This window comes from Cygnus atratus, chromosome 25 (assembly GCF_013377495.2).
Source record: "Cygnus atratus isolate AKBS03 ecotype Queensland, Australia chromosome 25, CAtr_DNAZoo_HiC_assembly, whole genome shotgun sequence".
NCBI classification, from domain to species: Eukaryota; Metazoa; Chordata; class Aves; order Anseriformes; family Anatidae; genus Cygnus; species Cygnus atratus.
This window is the reverse complement of record NC_066386.1, coordinates 1,048,256-1,075,912: the sequence shown is the minus strand read 5'-3', so window position 1 is coordinate 1,075,912 and position 27,657 is coordinate 1,048,256. Positions and strand designations below refer to the sequence as shown.

The 27,657-nt window shown below is 49.7% G+C and overlaps 2 protein-coding genes across 4 annotated transcripts in view; one reads left to right on the top strand and one right to left on the bottom strand.

Annotated features, from left to right (window-relative positions):
• Window positions 1-3,230: 3,230 nt before the first annotated feature.
• On the top strand, window positions 3,231-16,474 carry FBXO47 (F-box protein 47). Its single transcript, XM_050715561.1, has 10 exons — window positions 3,231-3,411; window positions 3,871-4,041; window positions 6,900-6,976; window positions 7,797-7,874; window positions 8,585-8,693; window positions 9,592-9,768; window positions 10,363-10,509; window positions 11,131-11,273; window positions 11,675-11,834; window positions 12,680-16,474. Exons 1-10 carry the CDS (start codon window positions 3,231-3,233, stop codon window positions 12,796-12,798), a joined length of 1,362 nt encoding a protein of 453 aa, XP_050571518.1. The 3' UTR covers window positions 12,799-16,474.
• Window positions 16,475-19,056: 2,582 nt separating this feature from the next.
• Window positions 19,057-27,657, bottom strand: part of LASP1 (LIM and SH3 protein 1) — a 30,601-nt gene continuing 22,000 nt past the window's right edge. For 2 of the 3 annotated variants that reach the window (XM_035569865.2, XM_035569866.2), the window contains 4 exons: window positions 24,573-24,680; window positions 22,239-22,395; window positions 21,983-22,080; window positions 19,057-21,665 (listed from right to left, as the gene is read on the bottom strand). In XM_035569865.2, coding sequence (XP_035425758.1) covers window positions 21,492-21,665; window positions 21,983-22,080; window positions 22,239-22,395; window positions 24,573-24,680 — 537 coding nt within the window. In that variant the 3' untranslated portion in view covers window positions 19,057-21,491. Of the gene's footprint in view, window positions 21,666-21,982; window positions 22,396-24,572; window positions 24,681-27,657 lie in introns of all 3 variants that reach the window. The other variant, XM_035569864.2, reaches the window with a different exon arrangement.

The window sequence follows — 27,657 nt, the reverse complement described above, 5'->3', positions numbered from 1 at the left end:
GGAAGGGAGGAATTATTATTAATACTTTTGAAATACGGCTGAAATGAAGTGACGCAGTAATTTGTTCCCTCCAAAACATCTGTTGCTGCTTTTACTGCAGCAGCCATCGCCCCTGATAATCACCGCCCCATTGATAACCACCGCCCCGAAACTGATCATCTTTGCGCTGGGTTTACAAACAGTTCGGCTCCTGACCAAAACACACAGCCATAGGTGTGCCCCTGTGTGTGTGTGCATCTTGCTGCGTGCATAACCCTGCCCAGTCCCACCTTTGAACTCAAGTAAAGGAGGTGGTGATGTTTGACTGAAATAAAATCAGTTATGTTTTAAATAATAAATAAATAAAAAAAAATAATTTCAGTGTTTCCTTTTCCCTCCAGGACACGCACGGTGTTCATCGCAGGCGGCAGGGCCTGCTCACCCGCCGCTGCCTCCGTTCCTTTGCCCGCTCCCCTCAGGCAGCCTGGCGGCGGCCTAACCCCGGAGTGCGTGTGGGGAAGGCATTTCCGTGAGGTAAAACGGAGCTCATAAAGTCCTGTGGGTAGGTACAGACTGCGTGGCCTTCTCTATTAACTGGACATGGGTGCAGAGGTGCAGGTCCCTGTTTTCAGGCAGCTAACCCGCATTTTGGAGGGCTGCATGTGAGAGCGGATCCAGAGAACAGAGAGGAATGCGGCCTAGCGGGGTGCACGGGGCTTGTCATTTGGCCTAAGGATCCCTCACAGCCCCACTAAATCTGACACAAAAGCACAGGTAAAAGGCCAAATATAAACCGTTCCATCCAGCGCTGCCGCCCGAGCAGCACGTGCAGCCCAGTCTTTGCCAAAAGAATCAGACGTTGGCATTTCCCCTCTGAGGAATTCCCAAAGGGATGAGCCCAAACCAGCAATCCCTCACAACACAGAAATCCCCGTCACCATCAGCAGCAGGATTGGGGTTCCCTGAACTATGCTTTCTCATCACAGTTATACACAGATTTAGATGTTTATGGGTCTGGTTTGAACTACCAACCCAATGTTAGAACCTTCAGCACAAATATAAATACGCTTCCTGTAAATTGTCGGTGTAGGCCATGGGGTAACAAGTATTTACAAATATAAATACGCTTCCTGTAAATTGTTGGTGTAGGCACGGGGTAGCAAGTATTTATGTACTCCGTGGCTGTGCTGGGTGCCCTGAGGTTTGTCATTCCTCACTTGAACTTGTACGTTTTTGTGTGTGTTGACAAGGAAAAAGGGAAAATTCCTGTTAATATTTGAAGAGATTCGTTTATGCAATTTGTGATGAGGAAAGGAAACAGAAATGCTCCAAACCAATCTCCAAAGTAAACAACCTTTTGTAATAAATGTTTGCCAAATGGTAACACATACTCAGAAAAATACTGATCAGGACAAAAGTGCATCAATTAGCAGGAATTTAGCGACTGCTTAAGGATAAGAAACATTGTATAGAAGACTGAAAGTTGATGCTTTCTGGCTTGTAAACAAATCAGTTTATAGCAACAAATAAGATGACCCTTCCTGGCTAGTGTTATGGGTTCAGCTAGTTAAATATTTAACGTTTACCTTTCAATTTCCAGTCTTGATTAAGCAGTTCTCTAAACAAGTGGTGTCCCAGAAGCAGATGGAGGTGCACAGTCCCTTGCACTGTTCTGGCGGAACTCCCTAAGAAATAAAAAACACATTAAGTCAGAGAGGAAGCAAATGGGAGCTTTCAGTAAGGTCTCTAAGCTTTGGCCTATGAAACTTCCTGCTTGTACTCATTTTTATTTACATTAACTTTATCTAGCCCTGCTCTAAGTTACAATAATGGTAGTCAATCCAACTTCAGTCAAGTTGAATAGAAACAGACTGGAATTGGCTGATTACTTCTGAAAACTTCCCTTGTGTTGAAGTATTCCCTCCCCCCCGGCCCTATGCAGACCCAAGGCAAGCTTTTCAGAAAACACTTAAAGATGCCATAAATTATTGAAGTATAGTCCTCTTAAAGACAGTAAGGGAAACAGAGGAAGAAAAGAAAGTAACATAGGATTACAACTTTATTTCTAAAGTAAGAATCAGAAATAGGTAGCAGATTTAGCCTATCTTGAACAAAATTTAGTGGCGCCCTGTTTCTAAACAGGACTGGAGCTACTTTGCATATTTTACACAAGACCTGGAATTTAAGTTGTTTTGAATCCACAGTTGTGTGTATAAAACTTCCACTGATTTTCAGACCATGCTTTCTTTTCTTTTAAAAGATAAACATTTTTTCATATAACTGTGTGTTTATCTATGGGTGATTTCTGGAAAGTTCTTAAAGGATTCTTGACGGTTACATCAATTTTCTGTCTCTTGCTTAAGTAGTGTAAGAGCCAAATGAAACACTCATTCTAGGAGCAGTCACATTTGCTCATGAGCATTGGGAAAGTTTAAAGTATAAGCTTCCTTAGCTAGCTAGAATAATAACATACCTAAACTAAAAATGCTTCCGCCAAAGTACAACTTCCTAACATCTCAATGTAAGGAATGCACTCTAAACAGTGCACAAGCACCAGTCAGCCAAACCAGTTTGTAACACGGGTAAGGAAGTGCCCCATATTCTTCCAGTTGTCGGTATAAACAGTGCTTCCATTGTGGATGTGGCAATTTTGCTCAGTGGCATATTAGAGAGGCCTGGCTTGCGTGCTTTAGCAATAAATATGAAGGATGTTTGGAACTTGTTTTCTGTAATTTTTGTAAATTTTTAATATTTGAAACAATGAGGTCTATTCTCTGAGTGTATTTCCCGCTGATAGTAACAGAGATGTTGCAGTGCAGCTTGGACAGATTCCAGTTGTGTTACTACCAGTGCTGCCAGCTCTTGTAATTATACTGCAGCACTCATTCTCTTTGGCATTTTCCCTGAAGCCTCATCTTCTGGAATCAAAAAATAGTGTGAAAAATCTCAGTTAATTTTTTTTAAGATGTAGTGAGTCTCGTTGTTTGACAACATGAAGTGTACCTACTCTAGAGACTAGAAACCAGAAGGTAAATCATAAAAACATATTTATTGTTCTTTTAAAACTCTTTACTTTTCAGACCTTCATTTTGGGAAAACTTGTGTCACTGAATTTTTTGAGATGGCGACGTTATATCATTTGTATATCACACCCGTAGTTGTTATATGAAATTAAGCCATGCTAGATGCTGTAGGAAGAAGTTTCTCTCCCTGTTTTCTCTCCAGAATGAATTGATGAGACTAACAGAACAATGACATCCACTGCAAGGACCAGCTACACCCTGATTCCTAACCAGAAATACAGACGCAGTAACCGTCACTCCAGACAGCACTGCGAAGTCATGGATACAGATCCCCAATCTCTGTCAACACTTGGATATTTTAAAACATTGCCATTAGAGATATTTCAAATGCTATTGAATTATCTCTCAGGTGAGAATATAATAAGTCCATTAGAAATCTTTCAAATGCTATTGAATTATTTCTCAGGTGAGAATCTAATAAGAAAGGTATTACTTCAAATATCTGAAAATTACCACAAAAGTTTTCCATTTAGAAAAATACATTATTATTTAAAACGTTTTACCTTTTAGATAGTAGTCATTTTATGTGACTTATTCTCTGAATTTTAATGTATGAAGAACCACATGACCAAAAATAATTTATAATTGCAGACTATCTGAAGTTCTTTTTGCCTATTATGTGAAAAGTATTCCTTAGATCTATACATTTATAATAATCACTGTCTGCTGGCAAAGGAGATAAACAGTAATACTTTATTATTGTTATTATTTCTTGACCTATTTTTGAAGTAAGATAAAATTATTGACTACTGATCAGCATTTTTCTTGCAGTAAAAATTTACATGCATACTGAATTTTGCTTTTGCAGTGAAGGATATCAGCATGCTGTGCATGGTGTCAAAAACCATCAGCAACCGCCTTATTACTTACATCTCAACCCCATCAGGAAACCGAAGGCTGTTATTGCAAGACTTTCATAACATTGAGCTACCTGGCAAGAGAGACGGATCCTATATATTAGAGCACTACAGATCTCTAGGTGATCCTTTAATGCAAATGGTAACAATTACAGGAGAACCAAACTTGGTTAAAAGGTTTCTTCTGTTATATGCATTGATTGGTAAAATGCTGAGGGTATGGCCCAAAACATTTGTGCAACTCCCTCTAAGATTAAAGTTCCTCCCCATGTCAAACGGCCTACTCAAATACCATTAAATCGGAGGGGAGTGGTATTGCTTGAAATGATTCCAAAACCATTTAGTTTTGGAGAAAATAATGTATGTTCTGCCTCATCCATGTTTATTTTTTATTTTTTCATAGTAAATGGAAAGCAGGGTTTGAGCAGAGGAACTGGATCAGTTCTCAGTAGTAGGTTTTTCCAAATTTAGTTTATTTGGACACCACAACTGGAAACTGCAGCAGAAACCAAGACTCCCAGGCCCCACACTAGCTAAGGAATTTGGCTGTTCAGACTGCCTTCATGTATCACTCTGGACTAGCTTGCATTCCTCAGTCTGGGAAATGTAGCTGCAGTACTTAAACGCAGTCTAGCTCTAAAATGACCAACAAGCATTTCCATCAGAAAGCCTGATAGCCTACTGGAGATGTATTGCAGATCACATTCCGCTTCTTAGAAAAGAAGCATGCTCATCGTGAAAATGTTATCACAGTTGTCACTGATCAGCATTCCCCTTGGCAGCCGTGTATCAGAGTTCAAAGGCTGAAATGAGCATGAAGAACACATTCTCCTCTCACTTATGTGGAAATGCCTGCACTTTGGCTGTCATGGTATAACTCCTTCTGGATGGAAAGATTCAATTGTTCTCTTTTTCAGACCTCTTTTGGCATAACATAATAGAAACCCAGATCACAATAACATAGGGTTGGTGGTAATGAAGAACGCTGTACATCTTCATATTAGAAACTCTTTGCTTTCTAACTTTTTTTTTTTTACTAATTTTTAAAAGACTGATTCTAACTCATTCAGCCCATCACTCAGAAAAGGAACATTCTTATGCATCTAGAAGGCTGAATTTTTTTTCACCCACCAACAATAAGCATTAATCAATCAGAAACAAATTAAATTAAATCTTAATTTGATCCATATCAATTAACTGTTATCTAGCTGATTAAAAAACGTTGAGTTTATTTGACAGGGAAATAAAATGGTGCCATGGTTAGATGCAGAATTATAGGTAGAGGTATGGTTTGAACTTAAGACATTAAATAAAGGTATACACAAAGTAGAGGAATACTGTTGCAGTCATTTAGACTATAAAGACATCTTATTATAAGCAATCCATGTAGGTTTTGGGGTATCTTAAAATAATTTTAGCGTTTGTTTTGTTTTTAAAATTAAACCTGATACTTTGAAACTGTTTAAAAAAAAATCTAAATTGATTTTGGCATTGTAGTAACCACATATGAAATGACAACTTGTTATTTAAATATAGGTGTGAACCCATCACTGTAGTCTAGGCCTAGTAATAAAAAACATGACATATTTAAAATATATAGATCATTGGCAATATCTATCTCATCAGTGGAAGGCTCAAGAAAATGTTTTTCTTAAGAGATCAGTTACAAAATCAATATTTACTTTACAGCAGGAAAGACTGGACTCAATGGGAAAAATTCATTCCTGTTCAGAGAGCCTGCACAGAGTCTATGTAATACATAAATCTCACTTAAACTTAGAGGAGTCTGGCTGCACTCTAGTGCATGGTAAAATCTTCCATTACTTGTAATGGGGTCAAAATTTCAGTCATTGTTTAAAATGGACTTGAGTTATAACTGATTGTGGCACTGACCTTCAGCACAGAGGGGATTTTGCTGTGCAAAACCAGGGGTAAGTACATTTTGCTCAACCCTTTTAACTCAGCATATTTTTTCCCCAAACTGATGGCTGTATTCCTATTTGCAACTGCATTGTCTTAACAGTTTCAACTGTTCTTCAGGGAGTTCTCTCCAAAGTCTAACCTAGTCAACAGAAAATTGACTTTACTGAGCTTTGGACCATGTCCTAGGCTGATAAATAAATTATGTCTGTCATGGAAGAATGTTAACACACTTCTAAGGAAAGAGTCAATTTAGAACCACGGTAAATGTATAAAGTACTTTTTGACATTGGAGAAGTTATGTATTTCTGGAGAGACTGACAGTTCAGGAAGAAAAGTAGCAGATTTTCTATGGATTTGTTTGATTAATTAACAAGCTCGCTCTATATATTATCCTGGTAGAAGTTTTTGAAGAGCAAGCTGTTAACCCATTTTCATAATAGTTTAGAAAAAAAATGCTTCTTAACAAACAGCTGTTCCACACTATAATGAACTCCAGACTTTGACATCCTAAACACATACCATTTCAGCCCTGTATAGGAAAATAATTTTACCTCTTAGCTATGTTTTACATTAACAGAGTTTAGAATATTTGCTTTTTAGAGCATGTGGTTATCTTGAAAAAATTTTGGAAGCTCAGCTTTCCATGATGTAAAGGAAAAGCGGGGTTCCCTGGGGGACTGTTAAAAAAGGTGCAACAAGCAACGTTTATTTCCAATATTTTTAACAGCTGTAATTCTAAAAGCAATATAGTTATTTTAATAGGGATTAGTTGTGACTAATAGAGACTCTAAGACAACATAACAAACAAGCTATGCTGTAGGAAGCTTACATACTTTCTGACAGCATTCCTTTTGTAAAAGGTACCCCTGCTACAAAGCATACATCTCTTCTACAAAGCACAGCTCACTGTTATGTGCCGCTCTTTTTGCCTTAGCATCTTTTTCTCACTGGTGAGAAATGCATCACATGCACGTGATGTGAATGCTTAAGGTAATTCAGAAGTGCACGTGCCGTGTATGCGTACTCATATTTGTGTGTGTGTTCATTTTGTTCACAGGATTGTTGCTTAAAAGATGCACACTTCTATTACCTACAAAAGATAGGCTAAAGTATATACACAAGATACTCTCAGAAGTAAGTTCACATTCCTTTCACTAGTGCTTTGAACTGTCACATTTCTATAAGGTAATTTTTAGTGAATTGTCTTTTACAATCCCTTTGCTGGAGTTTATTACCACAGTATAATGAATTCATTGATTTGAAATCAGTCTCTTCTTACTACTAATAAAAAAAAGCCTAAACCAGCATATTGAACATGAGGCTGTTCTTCTGGGATTTTTTTCTGAGAAGCAATGCTGATTTAAGCAGTTCTTACATCCCCTTCTGCCACCCCAGAACAGATCTCTCCCTCTTCCCCCTTGTCTCAGTTGAGCTAAACAAGTTATTTGTGGTAACTACATGGTGAGTTACATCAGGGAACTGATGGAGGATGAAAATCTGGAATGGAGAGGAGAGTTGGGGGTGATTTGTTACATCAGTCTTAGCCCCAAACCTGCTTTCCCCAAATGCATCAGCTGGGCTAATAAAATATATCACTTCTCCCCCAAAATATTTTCCGCCTCATATTCCAAGGTCAGATGTTAACTTCTCTTCAGTTTGTGGATAACTAGAAATATTGTGGTGGAAGAGCACAGCTCTACATAGAAATTTAAATCTCCCGCAAATAGCATTGCTCTTCTTAGATACCTTTTGGCCACCCAGTCGACCCTGGTTTTGAAATTAAAGCTAAACTATCACATACGTACTGAACGTGTTGCCTTATACAATAAGAAAAGGGACTCCTTCTGAATGCCCATAATCAGTATTAATGTACACAAGGAGTACTGAGTATCTTCAGTCTCAGGAATTTCCTTATGGGCAGTTACAGTAAGTTACTAATGTTCTGTGCTTATAGGTTTCCTGCTTTAAACTTAATGGCTGTCCAAGTCCTTTGCATTGTTTAGGATTACAGTGCTACGGGGTATTTTTACAGGTATAGTATCTCTCTGGAGAGAAGGCAAGTATCACAAATATAAAAGAAAATTAAAGTAGTTTTATAAATTAATCTGTGGTTTTGCAATATATTCAGAAGTTTAAGACTGTTTTAAGGTTTGGGGAGGGGGGAAGAGGTATTTATTCACTCAGTTCTCTGAATTTCCTTTGTGGTTGTTAAAGTTGCTGATTTGACTCTGGAGAATTCCTTGGTCTGGATTTCACTACCAAGCAGTCTGGATTTTGATTAGTGATTTATTATCTAAGAAGACATTGGAGAAGGGGAGCATTTTGTTACACAGCTTCGAATTCACAAACCAAGAGGAGAGATCACTTAGTTTAGAAGCAAAGGATAAGACAATTACTTGTGCCAGGACATTTGTCTTTGTAGCAAACACTATTGTGTACTTTTCCACATAAGGTTCAAAAAATAAGATCTTGGGCCTGAATGTGGAACACTGTTAGAGGCTTTTGATTCTTAAGTACGTCCTCTGGTACAACGTACAGCATTCCTGTAGCAGATAATGGTTTCCCTACACTCATCGGGGAGATGCTGTGCTGGCAGCCACACTTTAGGTATGCCATCTTCCCTTTCTGTTCTTCTGATAAATTGTAGGACAGATTTAATTTATCTAATATGAAAAATTGCATTGTGATCTAAATCTATGGCTCAATCCATCTATTTCGCCCCCTTTCTTTTGTAATCCTCAGATCCTAACAGCAGGCTGGGATGAACTGGAGTGTCACCGGGTTTTTAACTTCCTCTGTGAACTGAGCAATTTACCCCGTAAAGTACAGACAGTTGTCAGCAGCAAACCAGGTAATCATCAAAGCAGACAAAGGTCCTACAAAATCAAACTGCACTGTCATGGAGAAGGCAGAAAATGGATCTTGATTACTGCAAACAAGATGCATCTAGATTTGAGAACGTTGTAGCTCAGCTGAGCCTTTTGGTACTGCTCCTTTCCTGACTCATACGTATGTTGTTAGCTCCAGTATTATGCAGAAAGTGGCCATTTTAAATACTTTGCTTTCATATAGATAAATACATTTTTTTTCCACCAAAAGCAAAGCTAAGTGCTTTTGTCTTTGACACATATCCTATAGTGAAGAAAGTTTTCTTGAGATCGTGTGTTTTGTTTTAAATGTTATTATTCCATTATCAAACCAGTGCATAAGTTATATATGGAGAGAACAGCAACATGGACTGGAATGTCTCCTACTGCACAACACTGCTAGTGAATCAATGGGAAGGCAAAAAAAATATAAATGCAGTAAAAAGTTAGGTTCAATATTTCTGAAATACAACACTGAAGTGGCACGTGCCTCTCAATAAATTCTTAAGTTAGCTAGCACAGAACCAGGCATTTCTGTGGAACACTTTATACATGGCTGTTCACACACTTCCTCCTATTGCCGCTTACTGATGCCATCAAAGAGAAAAGATCAGAGTAACCGAAAAAACACAGCTGAGAGCCCTTGAATGCATACATGAGATGCTACAGAAAGGTACCAGAGGATGCATTGACAGAATCTATGGCCTGAATTACTGCAATGTATTCAAAAGAGCCAAACTCAGGAAGTAACAGCTGAGAATTTAATGAACCCCTCAGATGTTCCTGGGCAGCCTTAAGAAATCCCTTCTCTCTCTTCCTATAAAATGATTATCTGTATTATGCAAGGCTTAATGGAGCTATATCTACATTCTTTTACCCCAGGAAGTGCCCGGAAGCTGGAGCTGCGGATAAGGTTATTCTGTCGTAGTGTTTTGTTGAACCACTGGATTCATCGAAGTGATTCTGCATTTTGGTTGACTCGTATTTTAAAGCCGTGGCCAATGGTTAATCAAGCTCGCCTGTTGTATATCATCTTTGGGCCAGTGTCCTCCCTTGACGGTGAGTAGTTTCAGGGATTAATTTTCAAAGTTTGTTCCCTGGGAATGAGATTTCCCTGTAGGATACAGCATTTCTGAAAAACGGACTTTATGCAAATAAACTGTAATTGTATTGCCTAGAAAAAAAATCCTCCTGCTTAACCAGACCTGACCAATGTGTGTGTGCATATATATATATATAAAATACATATCCTTTCTGTGTGCACATACATATATATACACTCATATACCAAAAAATAAATAAATAAAGTTACAATTCAAGTGAAGAAATGGCACCGCTCTTCCTCTATTCTCCCGCACTTAGGGTAAAGTTAGCTTGAATGCACCTCAAAGAAGCATCTGCTTCTCTGAAGAAAAGCCCCTTTCTCACTTAACTGTTAAACCAGGGTTCCTTTAAAACACTCTGTGATTCATGCTGCAACTACTACTGTCCCTATTAAATAGCAGATGGAAAAAAATCTCACTGTCACAGAGACTGAGTTATGTTACCTGAATTCCCCTCCCCTGACTCTGCTTTAAGGCCCAGTTTAGCACCTTTCCTTGCTTAAAAATATTACTTTGTCACTTAATAGCAGTTGTGATTAATATTGCTCAGGACATGTGGTTTGGCAGAAAATGATAGAAGGACCAACAGATGAGACCAGTCTGAAAGGTCTAGCAGATGCAATTAAACTGCTGTATGATACGGAAGCTAGAGAATGGACAGCAGACGATGTTATCAGTCTTGTGGATGAGCTGTCAGGTGTGTCTTTGCCTTTATCACTAATCCATAGGATTATATGCTCATGTCCTCCAAATCTGGCAATAATTGTGTTTCAGACACACGGGTGCCTTGGGAAACTGACTGCAATATTCCTTACAGTAGCTGAAGTGTAACTGGAAAAGTCATTACACTTGGAAGTCAGGCAGTAACTGAGGAAGAAAGAAACCCAGCACTGGTTATAAATTCAGGCTTTCCCCATTGTGAAGTATTTTAAGAATCTATGAAGAACCTTAAAATTCAAATCTTGTGTAACCATTATTAAGGAAACATTGCCCAGGCTGGATAAGCCAAACAATATTTGCTCTAACCAAAATTCTACAGAACAATGTTCACGTTTACACTGAAAGTTTGTTTTGGGTGAGATCATATCATAGAAGCTATTGTGAAGGGCTCTAACTGTAGTGCTGGTAAGAATTGCTTGTGTAACTTCATCGCTCTGTATTTCAGAGTGTCTCCTCACAAGTTCTGGTTAGCTACCAAAGCCAACAATTTATAAATTCACGTCTTCCAGAATGGTTTTTAATGGCACTCCTTCCTTTTCAAAAAATAATAATTAAAAAGAAAAAAAATCACTAAAATTGTCTTTATTTTATTGCAAAGTTGTTCCCCGGGAGTGGCTCATGGAGAACAATGCTCGGCTTCTTATTCTGAGTGGGAACAACATCTGCTTCACTTTCATGGCCAGCAAAGCTGTGAATGGAAGAGCTTTTGAGTTAGCCAGACTTGTGGTCTTCCTGGCTTTGGTGAGTTCTACTGAGCGGGGCCTTTTGTCTCTCTACACCCCGATTTGCTTTCTTAGACTTGAAAACTGCGTCCCTATCTGCTCCTACAAACCATGACTAGTCCAACAAGAGTCTTCGTTCTCTTTTGCCCTCTGGGCCCTGTCCAACACATCTCTGCAAGGTAGCAAGCCTACTCCTGAGGAGAAGTACCACTAGCAAAAGGCTGAGAAGTTCCTTTGTTAGCGTGCCAACAATAAAAACAACCTGCATGTCCCCATAACAAGCCTTAATTTTCCAGGGCATGCCTGCAACAAATTCAGTCATTCATTAGAATCAATAGTTAATTCTGAGATTAAATCTTGCCTTTTAAATTGTAATACTCATCACAAAGAGTGTGTTCTAATATTTCCTGTGTACGTCAGGTCTGTGAGAAGGATCTGTACTGCATGGACTGGGCAGTAAAAATGATGCAGAAGGTCTGCAAAGTTTTCAGCACTCCAGGGGAGAGAAACAACTTCCTGCAGAGCGTGGAGAACGCCTTTGCTCATATGATCATGGACATGCTACAGGCAGTACTGTCCGGTAAGCCTGCTGGACTTTGATCAGGAGCTAGCACTGACCAAGACATCAATCAACACAGCTGATGTGGCATAACAGCCTGCCCTCCATCCCTACCTGTCCAGGCAGAAGGATACTGGAGTGCTTGAAGTTTTTGACAACATATAGCAATCGATCAATTACTGTAATCAGGAAAGGTGTTTGTTTTATCTGGGCTTGTCACCTGAAGTACAGTTTGCATCTTTTCAAGGGATGTTAAAAGCATCCCCTGGTGCAGTTTCAGGGCAGGCACTATTTGTAGAAATGAACGTGCAAGCAGCCAGTGTGAACACTCGCCCACAAATGCTAGAACAGGTAGATACACTTGGGGTGGGGATGAGTTGCAGAGACTCGGACTAAGAGACTCCTACGGCCACAGATGGTGAAACCAACAGTCCTTTAAAAATACGTCCCACCAGAGCACTGGGCCTGAGCCCGTTTGGGCTGCTCTAAACACAGGCTTTGAGCAGCTGCCAGCCAGCCTGTTCAACTCAACAAGCTGCAGTTGCTCCCTGTCCACAGCTTGTCAGCCCTGATAAGAACTTGAGACCGATTACGCTGGCAATCTGTACAGCTCAGTTAGGACAGATTTTTGTCTTAATGCACAATTGTTCTTGTCCATCTTTGGACAAACTGATGAAGGAATTTTGGAGAGAGTCTCCTGTGTTATTCCACAGCTGGCCTACCATCAGGTGCAGTAGCTGATGCCTCGTAAATCTAAGCAGAAGTTGCTGATTCAGCCTCTGTTGAAAACACTGAATAAGATTTAGCTTCAAAGAAGCCATTTAGTTTCACTGACCATTCTTAACTGTTTTTTTCTGTGCTTGTAGGGGATCGTGATGAAGAGGACATCAGCTTTTTGAATTTGTTTCACCTTGTAAATGCACAAGCTAACTTCCATAAGGAAATCCTGTACCTGACCATGAGAAGCAACAGCAACACTATTTGATGCTCTGAATTGTACAGACTCTTGCTCTACTCCCGCTGGATGTCTTTTCCCTTTATTTATTTTTATTTTATTTTTTTACATTTGCATAGTGGTGCCTGGTTATTTCTCTAATTTCTACCCCAGTAAGAGCTGGAGTGACGGCAGGAGAAGCTAGTGGCATACATGTCATAACAGCTGAATGAGCTCATGGAACGTACTGGGGGACCTCTATGTGTTCAAAGCAGAGTTTTGCACGTCAGGCTCCTCTGAGGCTGTGTTCAGACGCGCTGAGGAAGCGGGCTGGGGGCCTTCGGTTTGGGAACATAAACTGCATTCTTTTCCCACTGTGTATGTTTGCATATGCAATAAAAGTAACATGGTTTTCATATTTGATGCACATACACATAATAAAGAATGTTATCTTAGGTCAGAACCAAAAACATTTTGATCTTTTAATTTTGTTTTCTCTTGGGAATCCAAGGAGAAAAAAAAAAGACAGCCGTAATTAGAGAAGCACAGCTACATTTTTTCCAGTTTGCCTGGGTCTCTCTCTCACTAACTTTTACAGTCTGTGACAGAAGTGCTCTATAGATTGTATGTTCAATTTTGGCAGAAAGAGTTGATTCGTGAAAGCAATTTAACTGTTTTGATTAAGTAGTTTGATTTTTCTTTTCCTTCAAACTCCAGGTGCCTTTTAACCAATAAAGCAGAAGAAACTTCAAATCCCTCTCCCCACCTGCTGTAGTAACTGAACTGTTGAAGTGTATTTGCCTTTCATAGGACTTTGCTAAGTTGAAGACAAGTTAAATAAATACACATAGGCTAAGGTCACCATTTCAGTAACGTATATAAATGTTTGCTACTTACAAAAACCTTTGATTTTCTGCTACATTGCCTTCAAAACAAAAATACGTAATACGTAATAAAAGCCACTTACTTTACTGTGCATTGTTTGCAATATGGCTATTTTCTTCATATTATCAAATACTCTTCTTCTCCACCTGAATGACTTTCCAGATGTTTTAGCGTTCCTTTAGGACTAAACTCTAGCTGTGGATACCTATGTTGAGCTTTTGAAAGCCAGTCTTCAACTGCTGGAAGCAGCTGAAGTGATACCAATTTATCTCAGCTGCCCTCACTTGATTTCATCAGTAATGAGCTGACAACAACCCTGTGATGATTTGCTGGGAAGTTTGCATGTTAAAAATTCCTGCGACATTTTTTGAATATACAATTACAGACAGGATTTGTCTACATTCAGGACTGGATACGGGAAGTAAATCTGCTGAGGATCTTTGTGGTGTGCCGGTAGATGGCAGAGGTGAAACCTTTCCCTGGGAGCAGGCGTGCCTGCTAGCAGTTGCTCCTAACATCCCTTTTTTCTAGCTGTTGGAAGGATATATGGGCGAGCATGCTGCAGTACCACAATTGTGCTGTAGCTACTTACAATTAGTGAAGTGAGCAAAATGCAAGATTCTTTCTCTGAAACCCTCTCAGTGAACTGAATGCCCCCAAACCGATCACTAATGATCTCAAAATACGAGGGAAAACAGACTTGCGGTGCACAGAGCGGCAGGGAAACGTAGCCAAGAAGCAGCTGAGGCGGAATGCTCCAGCCCAGCTCGTTACCATCCCTCCCCTTGCAAGCAGCACTCGCTACCAATAAATAACCTCAGCAGATGAAATTCAAAATAATGGAGCAGAGCCTTCATCCACCACATCTCCTCGGCCCATTGTGTTTCTCGCGTGTGATGCTGCTCTGCCGTGCAGTGACACAAAGAGCCACAGGACGGGTGGAGGTTCCCTGCCAGCGTGTGTCTCTGCTCCCAGGACCGAGTACAGCGGTGATAAATTTCAGCCCATCACAAGGAGTGCCATTATGCGAGCACAGCGATATGGGAAAAGTAAGTTCTTTGATTCACTGGCAGCAGTAGACAAAGATGAAATGTCAGCTCTGCCAGCACTAGCTCGCTCTTGCAGCAGATCCTTCAGGAATGTGAGTTTTATGTAGCTGCCAGATGTGAATTATTGATGGCTTTATTAGTTATTATTAGTCACTGCTCTTTTTCTTACATACACAATAGCTCAGCAAGTGTTTGGCGTTAGTATCGGATTTCTGTAGTGTTCATACAAGCGCCAACACTTCCACCAGACAAGGACTTTCCTTCCCGAAGGATCAAAGCTCGGACCCACCGGAACGGTACTTCCCGAACCAGATTTGTCTGAACTGGAAGACAACACCTGCAGCCATCCCCGCAGCCACGCTTTGCAGTATCACCACCTGGTCACCTCCCGCAATTAAACACCGCTGGGCTAACGGCATCCAGGTGGGGAGCCCCAGGCCACACAGCTGGAGTGGTGACAGTGACACTGGAGAACCTGGTGCTTCTTCCTCCGCCACTGATTTTTAACTGCGGTCATGGGGAGCCAACAACACCCTGCTGGGATGAGAAGCAAAATTCCCCCTGTGCCGGTACTGCCCTGGTCAGACCAGGACCGATCCCGACCGCAGCTGGAGCTGCGGAGGACTGGAGGACTGTACCCGCACTTCTCCGGCTGTCCTGTGTCTGCCATGGCCGTCCGTCTGTCCGCAGGCACCTCTCCAGCCCTGCTCAGCCCTCACACCTTGCAGAGCAGCTGCTGGTCCCAGCACCGAGCTGGTTGATGTGGGGCGATTGTTATGCATAGCTGGCTGGTTCGTAAGGCCCTCCGAGGCGAGCGGAGCGCTCAGAGGAAGAGAAAATTATTGTTCCTGGTTTCACACTCAGCTGAGTTTCCATTCCACGCATTCCTCCTTACTCACTCCTCTCTTAATCACTGCAGATGTTGACATCAGATACCAACTCACGAAGCGGAGCTTATCGAGAACATGACTTATGTTTGAAGAAATTCCTCCCAGAATATTTCAGGCTTCTGGTTTTCGACTATATTTGGTGTGGAGCGAGGAGAAGCTGCTCTAGCATTGCAGGGTGGCTGGGGCTGAGGCCGCGGCGCTGAGACCGCCCTGGGAGCCACAGGCAAAGTCACCAACCTCGCGTTTCTCTGGGAGTTTTTCTAACAGGAAACCAGCCGCGTATGCAGCTGGCAGCACTGACCGCATCCAGCATTCCCGACTCCACAACCCCTCTCCTTTCTTTAGCTCATTCACCCAAAAGTCTCACCTACCAGCTCCAGCGCGCCCGTGGGTGCCTGCGCTGCCCCTGCACCCGCACTGGGCCCTGTCCTCTCCCACCCACCCGTGCTGGTGCCGTGGGTGAGGGGTGAGGCACGAGCAGCTTTCCCCATTGGAGGTGTTTCAGGTGTTTATTGCTTACAAGGAAAAGGTGTTCTGGGAGAGGCCAGGTGTGTGAAAACCTTGTCTTCTAGGAGGCTGACACACGCAGCGGGGCTCGGTGCGGGGCTTCATAAAAGGACAGGAAAAAATCCTGTGGGTGCCCCAATACCTTCCCAGACCTCTCAAAGCTGGGGAAAATGAAGCTCTGAAACGGTCTTTCCATCCCACAGAAATTTCCATCGGATTAAAAACGTTCCTTTTGTGCGTTGAGATGAACGGAGACCTTGGGGGGATGAGGGGCACCCGAGGGAGGCTGAGCCCCGGCGCGGCCGCTTGGGCACCCTCTGGGCTGGGTCAGGGACCCTGACACCTCTGCTGTGGCTGCCCTCGTGCCGGGGCATGCAGAGATCTCGGTGTGGTTTTGCCACCTCCATGTCCTTCCCACGGCCTGCAGGACGCCCGGCACCTCCCCGAGGAACAGGGTTTGCCCTCGGGGGCAGCGGGAGGTGCATTTCAGTATGGCCAACACCACAGGCGCACTAATCTCCTCCTGCATCATTCCTCCTTTTTATTTCATCTCCTTGATCGTTTTCCACAAAAAAAAACCCAAGTGCTTTCCAAAACAGAACCCAGATCCTGGACCTTGGAAGCACTCATCCCAAGGGGCCAACCCACGTTGGGGGGGGTCAGGACCCTTCGCCTCCCTCCCAGGAGCATCCCTCGGTGGGGCAGTGGATGTGCGGCGTCCCCCCGCCACCCCATCTCCCCTCCTTCACCCCCTCAGCCCCCCCAGCAGTGCCGACCCCGTGCTGCTCCCTCCTCCAGCGTGGGAAGCCGCTCGCTTGCGAGGGCTGACACTTTTCCAGAAGGATCCGAGCGAGCGGGGCCGGGTGGCGGCTGTGGGAGAGAAAGGAGATGCTTGTGTGAGCTGCGCCCTGGGATGGGGGGGCAGGCATGGGGATGGGGGGGGGGGGGGGCGACAGCACGAGCACGCACAGGGAGCAGCAGCCTCCCCCCCCCCCCCCCAAAAAACCCACGAGCACAGGGAGCCCCCGCCAGCTGCTTATGGGGGGCACCAAGACCCCCCCCCAGCTCCTCTACAATGATGCAACCCAGATCGCTCCTTGCATCTCCCCAGCTCTGTTCTGTTTCTCCCCCTCGTGGGGACAAAAGCCGCAGGCCCACGTTGCAGGAGGGGAAGGAGCGCGGCGTTTCCGCGCGGGAAGGGGCCGAGGAGCCCCCGCAGGGAGCAAGCAGCGGCCGCGCAATGGCCGGCGCGTTGTGGCCTGCCTCGAAACCCAACGCCGGTGCCCTCCTGCCGGCACCCAGCAGGAAAAGGCTGCACTGGGGCCGTCAGCCCGGCTGCTGCAGCCAGGCAGGGGGAGCAGGAGCCAACGGCAATAATAAACAAATTACAACCCTCCTCCCCTCTCCCCCCAGCCACGTCCCTCCCCAGGAATCAAAGCCTGGCCGGACGAGTCGCAGACGTCTCACCTGCGCCGCGTGCTGCTCGCCAGGCTGATGCTGAGCTGCCTCTCCCCCAGCATCGCTCTAGAGCATGTAAATGATGTAGGAGAGGATCACCAGGCCGACGATGGCAAAGAACATCAGGATGAAAATATCCAGCATGGTGAGCGAGCAGCTGGCGGGGCGGGGGCTGCCGGGGCTTCCTGCTGGGCGCAGCAGCACGGGGATGCTCGGCACAGCCGCGGCTGTTGCTCGCCGTCCCCGGCCCCGCTCGGGATGGAGATGACGCCGAGCTGACTGAGCCGCTCGCCAGAAGCCAGGCGGATGATAAAGGGATGAACGCGCGCGGTCAGATGGGGCTTCAGCCTTGTACGGGTGGAGGAGCGCTCACGCAGCGCGCATCGGGTTCCCTGGAGGCACCAGCTGCCTGCAGCGGGATTGTTTTGCCCCTGCTTGTTTCTGCCCAAACTGCTGCTTCATTTCTGGGGGTGCCAATGGGAATGTGTCCGAAAGGGCCCAGACTTCGGGGGACAGAGCAACAATGAGCCTCCTTCTCCCAAAGCTGATGTCGATCGCCTGGGACCGCTCTGAGTGCTCACCTTTTGGAGCCCAGCTCCCCCGGGCCAGGAGGCTGTAGCATCCTTGTAGCATCCTTTGCTCTGTGTCTGAACACCTGCGTCGGTGCTGTTTTAAGCGATGTGGCTGCCAGTGAGCAGCAACAGCCATGGAGCCTTATTTTTATTTTTTCATCTCGTGCTGTGGATGCGAATAGCAGCCTTCACTCACCTTCAAGGTTTTTTTTCCTCCCATGACTAAACACTGGGGCTGTTGAAAACCCCACCTTGGGAGGCTGCAGCAGCCGAGCTGAGCCATCACCAGCTGCTCCTGTGTATGGAGCCTGGCGGAGCCGGGGGGGACCCAGCACCACGTCCCCAGCCAGGCTCAGCCCTTCCACTCCAGCGGGGGCTTTCCCCTCCGTGGGGAAGGGGCTGGGGACGGCCTGCAGACCGCGTCCTGCAGCTTCCCCAGGAGGGCAGGAGAAGCCGGGACGCGGTGCCAGCACCGTGCTGCCCACAGGGGAGCCGTGTGCCCCCAGGTTGGGTCTCTGGGCTGAACCCAAGGAGATCCTAAACCCACGTTGTAATGGGGCACTTGGCCTCTGATGGCAAGACCCCAAAATGGGCTGGCCAGTGGGGAGGCATTGCTGTACCTCTGCCCCCTGAGGGTTTCTCCACACTCCCCTGACAGCAATAGCAAGGGAATGTTGCCTTTGTGGGTCCCCGTTGTGGCCCTGGGTGCTCTCCGGGTGGCATCTGACTGTCCCTATGCTCAGGGAGCCCCCCCCAAACATCAAGCACACGCCTGGCCTCAAGAAGCTGCGCCCAGTGACAGCGGCGTTCCCACCCCAGCCAGGCAGAGACAAGGACCCCGGCACCCACAGCCTTCCCCTGCCCCAAGGCCCCCCCGTGTCCCAGGGGAGCAAGAGAACGGATGGAAAACGGACAGAAAAGCAACCACAATTAAACTCCAGCACAATCGGCAGGTAAAAATTATACTTTTATTTTTGAGTAAACCAGGAAGGAGAATCAATTGGTATGTTTCATTTGACAGTTTGGTTAAAAAGGCCAAATAATGTTTTATTCATGGATGCTCAACCCGAGGGGAAGGAGTACACAAGGACAAACCCCAATCAAGCAACGGATCTGGAAGAAAACACGTTCTAAGCTCAGCACCGAGATGCAACCGGGGAAGCAAAGATGGATGAGGTCTATTTTACACATGATGAGAAGCAATTTAGCTTTTAATTTTTTTTAATCATTTTATTTATTTATTTATTTTAAATACAGGTTTAGGTGCTTTTCAGCTATGAAAAAGGCAAAAAAGTGCATAAGTTGAGAGAAAAGGCAGAAATCAAGCAGTAAGAGGTTTGTTTCCCATGGCTGGGGAGAAGGGGCAGGGCAGGGGCAGGGAGACTTAGGACAATGGTTTCCAGGTAGCATTAAAAAAAGGTCTGTATACCAAAACGTAATCACCTGTGTTATTTGGTCCATTAAAAAACGGTTTATTCACATTGACACATCCCCCCATTCCCAGACAAGAACGTGATTAAGAACAGGGTGAGCAGGGAGAGACGCGGGCTCCTCCGCCCCCGCCATCCCCTCTCCCCTACCCTCGGGCTCGCTCGTTTTAGCACCGACCGGGATTCCCATCCCGTGAAGCCCACCCCGGCTGCCTCTGGGGTCCCCAAAGGGATGGATGGCAGTGCCAGGAACCCCGGCCACGCTTCTCCTCCCGTTGCAGCCAGCTGGGAAACGAGCCAGGAGCAAGACGTTCGCCTCTCCCCGCTCACACCCTGCTGTGGGTCTCTGGCCCCGCTGTGCCCCAAACCCCGTCTCCGGTCACCCCAACCCTGCAACCCTGTGTGCTTTGAGAAAGGGGACTGCAAGCAGGAGGCACGGGGTCCTCTCCCACTCCGTGAGGCCATCCCCAGGGACGTGGCCCCAGATGGAGCCAAGGAATGTCTGAACTCAGCCATTTTGGTCCCTCGAGTCCCTCGGGGCAGGAGCTCCTCGCTCCTCCCTCCCTGCGCACAGGCTTCCAGTTATACCCGTCCCTGCTCAGCCCCAGGACCTCCGCAGCCCAAAGGAGAAGGGGACAAGGATGTGCTTTGAAATTTTGGTCCGTGATGCGATCCCAAGTCAGTGGTGGCCCCAAAAGCCACCACCGCTGGGGACCAGTGAGAGGTGGGGACGGCGTGGGGGTCTGGGGTGCCAAACCCATCTCTGCCTCTGCCACTCAGGGCTGGGCCGCCGGGGGGGACAGTCCCCAGGATGCTCCCCAGCACGGTGGCAGAGGGGGAAAATCTTTCACGCTCGGCCCAGAAGAGGCACAGGGGATGGGGGCTGATCCTGCTGCCTCCCCAGACCATCTGCCCAGCGTGTGGAGGGCTCAGGAGGGTCCCAAAAGCTCCGCAGCAGCAAAAGAAAAGCAGGAAGGGTCCGGGTGGATCTGCTGACAGAGGAAGAGGCTGCCCCCGGCACGCAGGACCACATAGGGAGCCACAGGGGGGACACGAGGCCCAGGTGGCGCGGTGCTGCCAGCACGGCCCAGCCCCGTGCCAGCCCCCGGAGCCCTGCGGTTCCCCGGCCCCTGCAGCAGCTTGGCCCCTGCTCGGCCCCGTGGGGCCCGGAGGAAGGGGGGAGCTGGGACAAGGCAGCCAGGCCCCGAGGCAGGAGCAGCGCCCAGGGCTGGCCAGAGCAGCCGCTCTGAATCCCAAGAAAGACAGAGCTCATTTACGACTTTAACCACAAACGTTCTTCTGGTTTGCAACGTTGTGAGGACTGAAGAGAGAGAAGGCTGGATGGAAACACCAAACCGGAGCTGGGAGAAGCAACGGGGTGAGCCAGAGCAAGAGCAGCACAGGGTGGAGGCTGCCAGCTCATCCCCCCCCCCCCGTCAGCCCTCAGAACGAGCATCCCTCCCTGCCCTTCTCCCTGCCTGGCCCGTCCTGGTGCAAGGTGGGGGGATTTGGTCCCAGCAGAGGGTCTGCTCCTCCCTCTGCACCAGCTCCCAGCGACTTGGCTGCTTCCCCCAGCCAGTAACTGCCCGAGCACCTGGGAGGGGGGCCCCGGCTGGCATGGGTGCCCCAGCCCCTCCGGAAGGCTAGAGAGGGGGGAGACTGAGGGAGAAGGAAAGCGATGGCCGTTTGGTCTCCTGAGCCCCCAACATCCCTTGCAGACAGTCCCTCAGTCCCGACAGAGCGAGAACAAAGCTAAATTGGCAAGAGAAACCAGAGGCGGCTGCAGAAACACAAAGAAACCGAGATGTCAGCCCGCGGCTCCGGCAGGCAGCGGCAGAGCACGCTGGAGAAGGGGTGCTGGGTGGGAGGGAGGGAGACGCACACACACACACTGGGGCTGGCGCGGGCCGGGGGCTCGGCGGGGGGGCCGCGTGCCCCGTCCCCTCCCGCGGCTCAGATGGCCTCCACGTAGTTGGCGGGGAGCATGCCCGTGTCGCCCGTGCGCTCCACCGTGCCGTACATCCACCCGTCATCGATCTGCTGCACGTTGATGATGGTGTCGCCGTCCTGGAAGGAGACCTCGTCTTCGTCGGCTGCGTTGTAGTCGTAGACAGCGCGGAAACGCTTCTGTGGGAGAGAGAGGTCAGTGGGCACGGGGCTGGCTCCTGGAGGGTCCCAGGGCACGGAGTCCCACCGAGCCCCCGCGGGAGCTATGCCGGACCCAGGAGGTCCTCACTGGGCACCACCAAAGGATGCTGGTGCCAGGAAGAGCCACGGCAAGCAGGAGCCCGGCACCCAGCACGGCACCTACGGGCACCTTCCAAACTGCTCCTCCCCAGCACAGCCTGCGGGCACAGGGAGCAGCTTCCCAGCAGCAAGCCCTGACCCTCAGGGGATGGAAGGCGGTGGCGGGGTGGGCGCTGTGGAGCCTGGGCTGTACTCACCCCGCCTCCAGAAGGAGCGTTGCGCTGTGTAGAGGCTGGTGCCGCGGGCTCCTTGTAGCCGTAGGACTGAGACGACATCTGCTGCTGCTGCTGGTAGACTGGGAAGGAAGGACTGGGGCTGTCAGCCAGAGCTGCGGCTGGGCGCTGGGGTTCAGGGGGCACACAAAGCCCCCTGCAAGGGAGTACAAGGCTCTAGCAGCCGACAGGGCTGGAGCAGAGCAGAGCTGCCAGCCTTTCCTGGAGCCCTGCGCCCTACCTGGGTTGCTGGGCTGGACGTGATGAGACGGCTGCTGCTGCTGCTCTGCGGGTCTCCGGTAATTGGTGCTTTCCTGGGAGTTCCTGCGCTCCATCTCGGCACCCTCGCTGGGGCTGGGGCCCATCCTGCTCCTCTCAAACTCTTCATGGTACTTTATCTGCAGGGGCAGAAGAGAAAGAAGAGGTCAGAGCGCAGCCTGGGCAGCTCTGCAGTGCTGCCCCTGTGCTGGCCTCGGTCCCCCAGGGACGGCAGCAGTTCCTGCAGCCCTTTGGTGCCAGGAGTGTCCTTCAGCTGCTCCCAGCTCACTGCTGTTTGCCTCTGAGGGCAGCATGGCTGCACGAGCACCATGACTGGGTCAGCCTGAGCGCAGCGCTCCTCCTCGCCCCGACCGCAGCAGCAGGCAGAGAATCGCCCAGAGGGGGACGTGCACCAAGGTCTGCGGGGAGGAGCAGGCGGTCTGAGACACCAGGAGAGTCCTCCTCTCTGCCCAGAGAAAGGAGGTTTCAGGATCCCATGGGTGGGATACATCGAGTTTTCAGGCGTGGGTGAGATTCAGGACCAGGCTCCCAAGCCCCCACACCGCAGGAGCGTGGAGCTTTAGGAATTCCGCTCTGCACGCACCGAGTCAGTTGTGCAAATCCGCAACCCACAGCCAGGTGCAGCCTGTGGCGTGGAGGTACCACTCCTAATACCTGCTCCCAGATGTCTCTACCTGAAATACCCCAGGCTTTCCCACTGCAGGCTTTCCCACACCTTTGGGACAGCACCTTCCAGCATCAGAGGCACGGGCTCAGCCTTTGCACAGCCCCATTTCCAGGAGGGTTTCCTGATGTGCAGAGGGTGGTGGGGGGCACCTTGCTGCAGAGACGTTCACGCCGCTGCTGCCCCGCCGCGCAGCCCCTCCGCTGCCCGTGTGAGCCCAGCTGCTCGCTCACCCTTCGGATTAAAACCCTGCCCGCGGAGCCAGGCTTTGTGCAGGGAGTGGGGCTGTTCCCACGCCTGCGCTAAGTGGGTCACTGCCACCCCAGGCTGGCAGCCAGCGGCCCCTGGGGAAGCAGCTCAGAACCGCTCCATGGCCGGGAGGGGGAGAATGGGGCTGAGCAGCCCCTCGGGGTTGCCCGCAGCAGCCGTAACCCCTCGTCCTGCTGGTATTGAACACCCCAAACCCTCCCCAGCGTCCCTCGGAAAGGAGAACACCACAGCCCCACTCCACAGAGGGTGGAAGGGCTGCACGGCCCTGGCTCAGAGCCCACCGAGAAGCGGCCCCCAGGGGAAATCTGCCGGCCAGGTCCTTTTCCCCAGGGGACCCTTCCCAGGCCTGCGCTGTTGTGGGGTTCGAGCGCAGATTACACCCTGCAGCTCCCCAGGGAGCGAGCAGCGCTTGCCAGAGAACTGCACAATGAGATCAAAAGGCGAGGGAATAAACAACCCCCTCCCGGCCCGCCGGGCATTTCTGTGTTTGTGCACGCGTGGAGCTCCTTCGAGCAGCGCTCCCTCGTGGGGCGCAGGCACAAAACCTTCCCCCTGCACACTGCTGCAAGCCCAGACCCTGCTCCCCTGGGGGCAGCCAGCAGCTCCCACCACGGCCTTGTCCCCGAGACAGAGACACTTGGTAAGGATGGAGGAGCTCCCGAGGCTGCACCCCAGAGCCGAGGCACATTGTGTCCGGGGGGCTGCGAGGAAGGAGGAGGTGGGCTGGGTGTCGGGACAGGAGGGGCTGGGGGGAGCTCGGTGCCTGCCCCACTCCCAGGCTCTGTCCCACAGGGTCCTGCTCTGGGCACCGCAGACCCCAAAGGGGGCAGGGAGCTCCCAGCAGCCGTCCGAGGGGAAACCCAAACCCGAGAGTTTTCTCATGCTCAGCTGCATCTCTGGGGGCAGGCTTCACGGTGAGCGAGGAACCAGCCCCCAGCCCTGCCGGCTGCTAGGCCGGGTTTTGCAACAGCTCCCGGCCGTATGATAAGGAACAAACACGACTTTCACTGTCAGCGAAAGGTGAATTAACCCTCTGCATGCTGCTGAAGGCATGTTATCGAGCTCCCGTGCCACAATGCCCGCAGTACAGGGCTGAGCTTGGGAAGGGGAGAAGCTCCCAGCCTGACGCAGCGGCTACGCGAGCGCATCCTCCTCTCCCCATGGCAGCATCCACCCATCCACGCACATCTTATCACCTGCCACGGAACCAGCACCTGGACGTGGATGGAGGGTGCGGGATGCAGCACAACCTGCCACCCACCTCGGACACAGGTCTCCTCCTTTTGGAAGGGAGCCGGCTTCCTCGCAGGCCCAGGAGGAAGGGCACAGCGATACCGGGCACGGAGATCAGAGGCTACTCACGTTGCTGATCTGATCCTGAGTCTTTTTGATTCTCTGCAGCTCCGGGGTGTCAGCCACCACGCTGAAGCCTTTTCCCTTGTTCTTCTCAAACTCCTCCTTGTAGCGAATCTGGGTGGAATTGAGAAAAAAAACAGATTTAGCCATGGGGGAAACCCAGCGCGCACAGCAGCTGTGTTCGACAAGACAAGACCTCACCGTGACCCACGCTCTTCGTGACAAGCAGCAGCTTTCAAACTGGGCCTCTGGCTTGCTCTGGAGACCCCCTCACGTATCCAGTAATAGCAAAATGGGGCATTGCCAAGAGCTGATACACACAAACAGCTTCCTATGCATCTACTGCTCTGGTTTCTCTTTCAGCAGGGGCTGGAGTAACTTGGATTTACACTGAATTTCCCGTGGCCTAGCAGAGCACAAGTCACACAGCACAGATCACCTCATCCATGGCAATCCGCCTGCTTGAGAGTCCCAAGGATTTTGTGAGCTACGCCCATACGAGAGCAGCTCTGTGTCGGGGATGTTTAGCGTCCTCTGGAAAGGAATACACCCAGCAAGGCTAAAACCAAGGCAGGGTGTGGGGACAGAGGCCAGCAGAACACAAGCATCCTCGTTTCTGTCTGCCAGACATTGACGTCAGCATCTCTCCCATCACACCCAGGAGCCGAAAAGTCCCGTTTTTACTTGCTCCCACCCCCACTTTTTTTTTTTTTTCTTTAATTTAAATAGTTCTACACAGCTTTAAGACCCAGGCTTCCAGCTGTCCTGCGGGAGGGAGCCAACACAGCGCCCAGCCCAGACCCGCAGCCTCGGCCCCGGGTGTTGCTGCGCCCTCGCCCCCCTGCTCCGGAAGCAGAAGCACCTTCTGCGGATGCCAAAACCCAACCGCTGACTCGATTGCTCTGAAAGGGAAGGAAACGCCGAGCAGCTGCTTGGCCCGCTCCAACGAGCAGCTTTGCTGACTTTCACCCCCTTAGCAGCCGGGGTTCAGCTCGCCCTGCGCACTGCAGGCAGCCGCGGATTGTCACTAAAACAGAAAGGTCACCTCCGCCTCTGGGGCAGGAGGAATGAACCTCTCGCCACCCATACAACGGGGGCAGAGCAGCCTGGCTGTGTGGGTGCAATGCGGGGCTGTGGTGGGGGAGCAGAGCGGTCGCCTCCCCGATGGAGAGGGCTGCGAGGGACCAGACCCGCTGCTCCCCAGGCAAGAGCCGGGAGGTGCTCGTCCCAGTAGGGCCAGACACCGGCGCGTGTGGCCGGCTTCCTGCAAGCCTTCCCGTCCCGCAGCGGGATGGCCGCCCGCCAGACAGACGGACGGACAGACAGACGGGAAGCCAGGCTGGCCCCATGAAGGAGTGTGTAGGAGCAGAGCTGCGCCTGCAGATCGGCCCCACGGACATGAGATAAGGCTGGGAGGCAGCGCACGGGCAGTGCTGTGGGGGAGGCAGGATAACGCTGATTTCTCCCCAAAACGCTGCCATGGAGGCGCGGCTCCAAGCCTCGCTGGGTCACGTCCCACCGGGCCTGGGAGCACCTTGGAGGAGAAGCTGCCAAGCGTTTTGTCACCGTCTGCAGAAGCCAAGGCACCACAAGGCACCTCTGCTGCCCTCCGGGCTGTCCCGGGGCCCCGGCCGGCTCCAGAGGGGACGTGCAGGGGTCAGACCCCACAGCTTCCACCCCCGTGGGGGGCACGGAGCGGGCCCGCACCCGGGGAGGGTGCAGAACCAGGCAGGAGGCGAGGGGTTGCTGAGGGAAGACGAGACGTCGCTGTCTGCGTTTGGCAGAAGGGCTGGCACAGGGGAGCGGAGAGCTGCGTCCTTCCCACACCCGCTGGCGCTGGAAGGAGGCAGAGGTGGCTCAGGGGCCACGCGGAGGCACAGCAACAGCTTTGTCCTGACTTCAGTGTTTTAACAAGCCTGGCGTAGATAAGGCTTGGTACAGTCCCCTTGGCCAGCACGCGTTGCTGTACGCTTGCTTGCACCCAGGGCTAGCAAACACCTCGCAAGAGGCAGCCCTGGGACACGCGGCTCTCCCTCGTCCTGCCCCAGCCCCTGCTCCGCAGACGGCAGCACCCGATGGCCTCATGCAGGGGGATCGCAGCCCAGGAAGGTGGCTGCAGCTCCGTGCCGGAGCGGTGCCGAGATCCCAGCTGTGCCTGGAGGCGGGTGGGAAGCAGAGGCTCACCACAGCCCCGCAGCTCCGAGGGCTTTCCTGCGGCACGAGGGGAGATCAGGCACCGGCTCTGCAACGGGCAGGAGGAACAGGGGAGAGCTCGCTGCTGGCTGCATGTGTTACCGTGCTGCAAAGACCAGAGGGTGTGAGCAGAGCACCAAACACGTCCTTATCCCACAAGCCAGGAGAAATCAAAGCTTTGGAAGCTCGTCAGAGCCTCTACCCACGCTTCAGAGCCATGGCACGGATGGTATGATCCACGAGTCAGGTTAGATTTCCAGCTCTGAAGTGACATTAGAAGGCAAAGGTTTAATGAACCAGGCTGCAGTGTCTACCCGGGGAGGATATTAATGAAACCAAGATGCCAAAGCACATCAGAGAGGAACACAAGAGACTGATTTCAAGGCAGAAGCCTCTGCTGGCTTGAAGCAGTAAGAAACACAGAAAAACTTTACTGGCTGGGGTGAGGAACCCATCTCGAACATGATGAGGTGGGAAGAAGCAGCCTCACGGCGTTGAGCACCAGGCACAGGGAACCAGAAGTTAATGGAGCTGCTACCAAGCCCACGGGATGCCCAGAGAGGGGGCAGGAGGGGTGAAGTCGCCCTGCCCACTGCTCAGGAAGCGCCAGCCCCAGGGAGCGGGCAGGGGGCCGCATTTGTCCTTTATCCGCTCAGCTTTTCATCCAGGCTCTTTTCCTTTAGATCTCCGCAGCCTGGCTGTGGGATGCTGTCCCTGCCATCGTGCTGGAGATGCCGCTCAGAACAGGATCTGTCCCCCAGCCTTCAGCTCAGCCCCCCCAGGAGGGGTCAGTGGGTGCCAGCGCCGGCTGCAAACGCACAAGCGATGAGCCTTCAGAAAGCCAGGCAAGAGAAAGAAGCTCCAGGCGATAAGCTAATCACAAGGCTAAGCAGTTCCT

Coding starts and splice junctions, on each gene's coding strand:
- FBXO47 (XM_050715561.1), top strand. CDS start 3,231: ATGACATCCACTGCAAGGACCAGCTACACCCTGATTCCTAACCAGAAA. Junction 6,977..7,796: donor TACACAAGATACTCTCAGAA/GTAAGTTCACAT, acceptor CTGTGCTTATAG/GTTTCCTGCTTTAAACTTAA. Junction 8,694..9,591: donor AGTTGTCAGCAGCAAACCAG/GTAATCATCAAA, acceptor CTTTTACCCCAG/GAAGTGCCCGGAAGCTGGAG.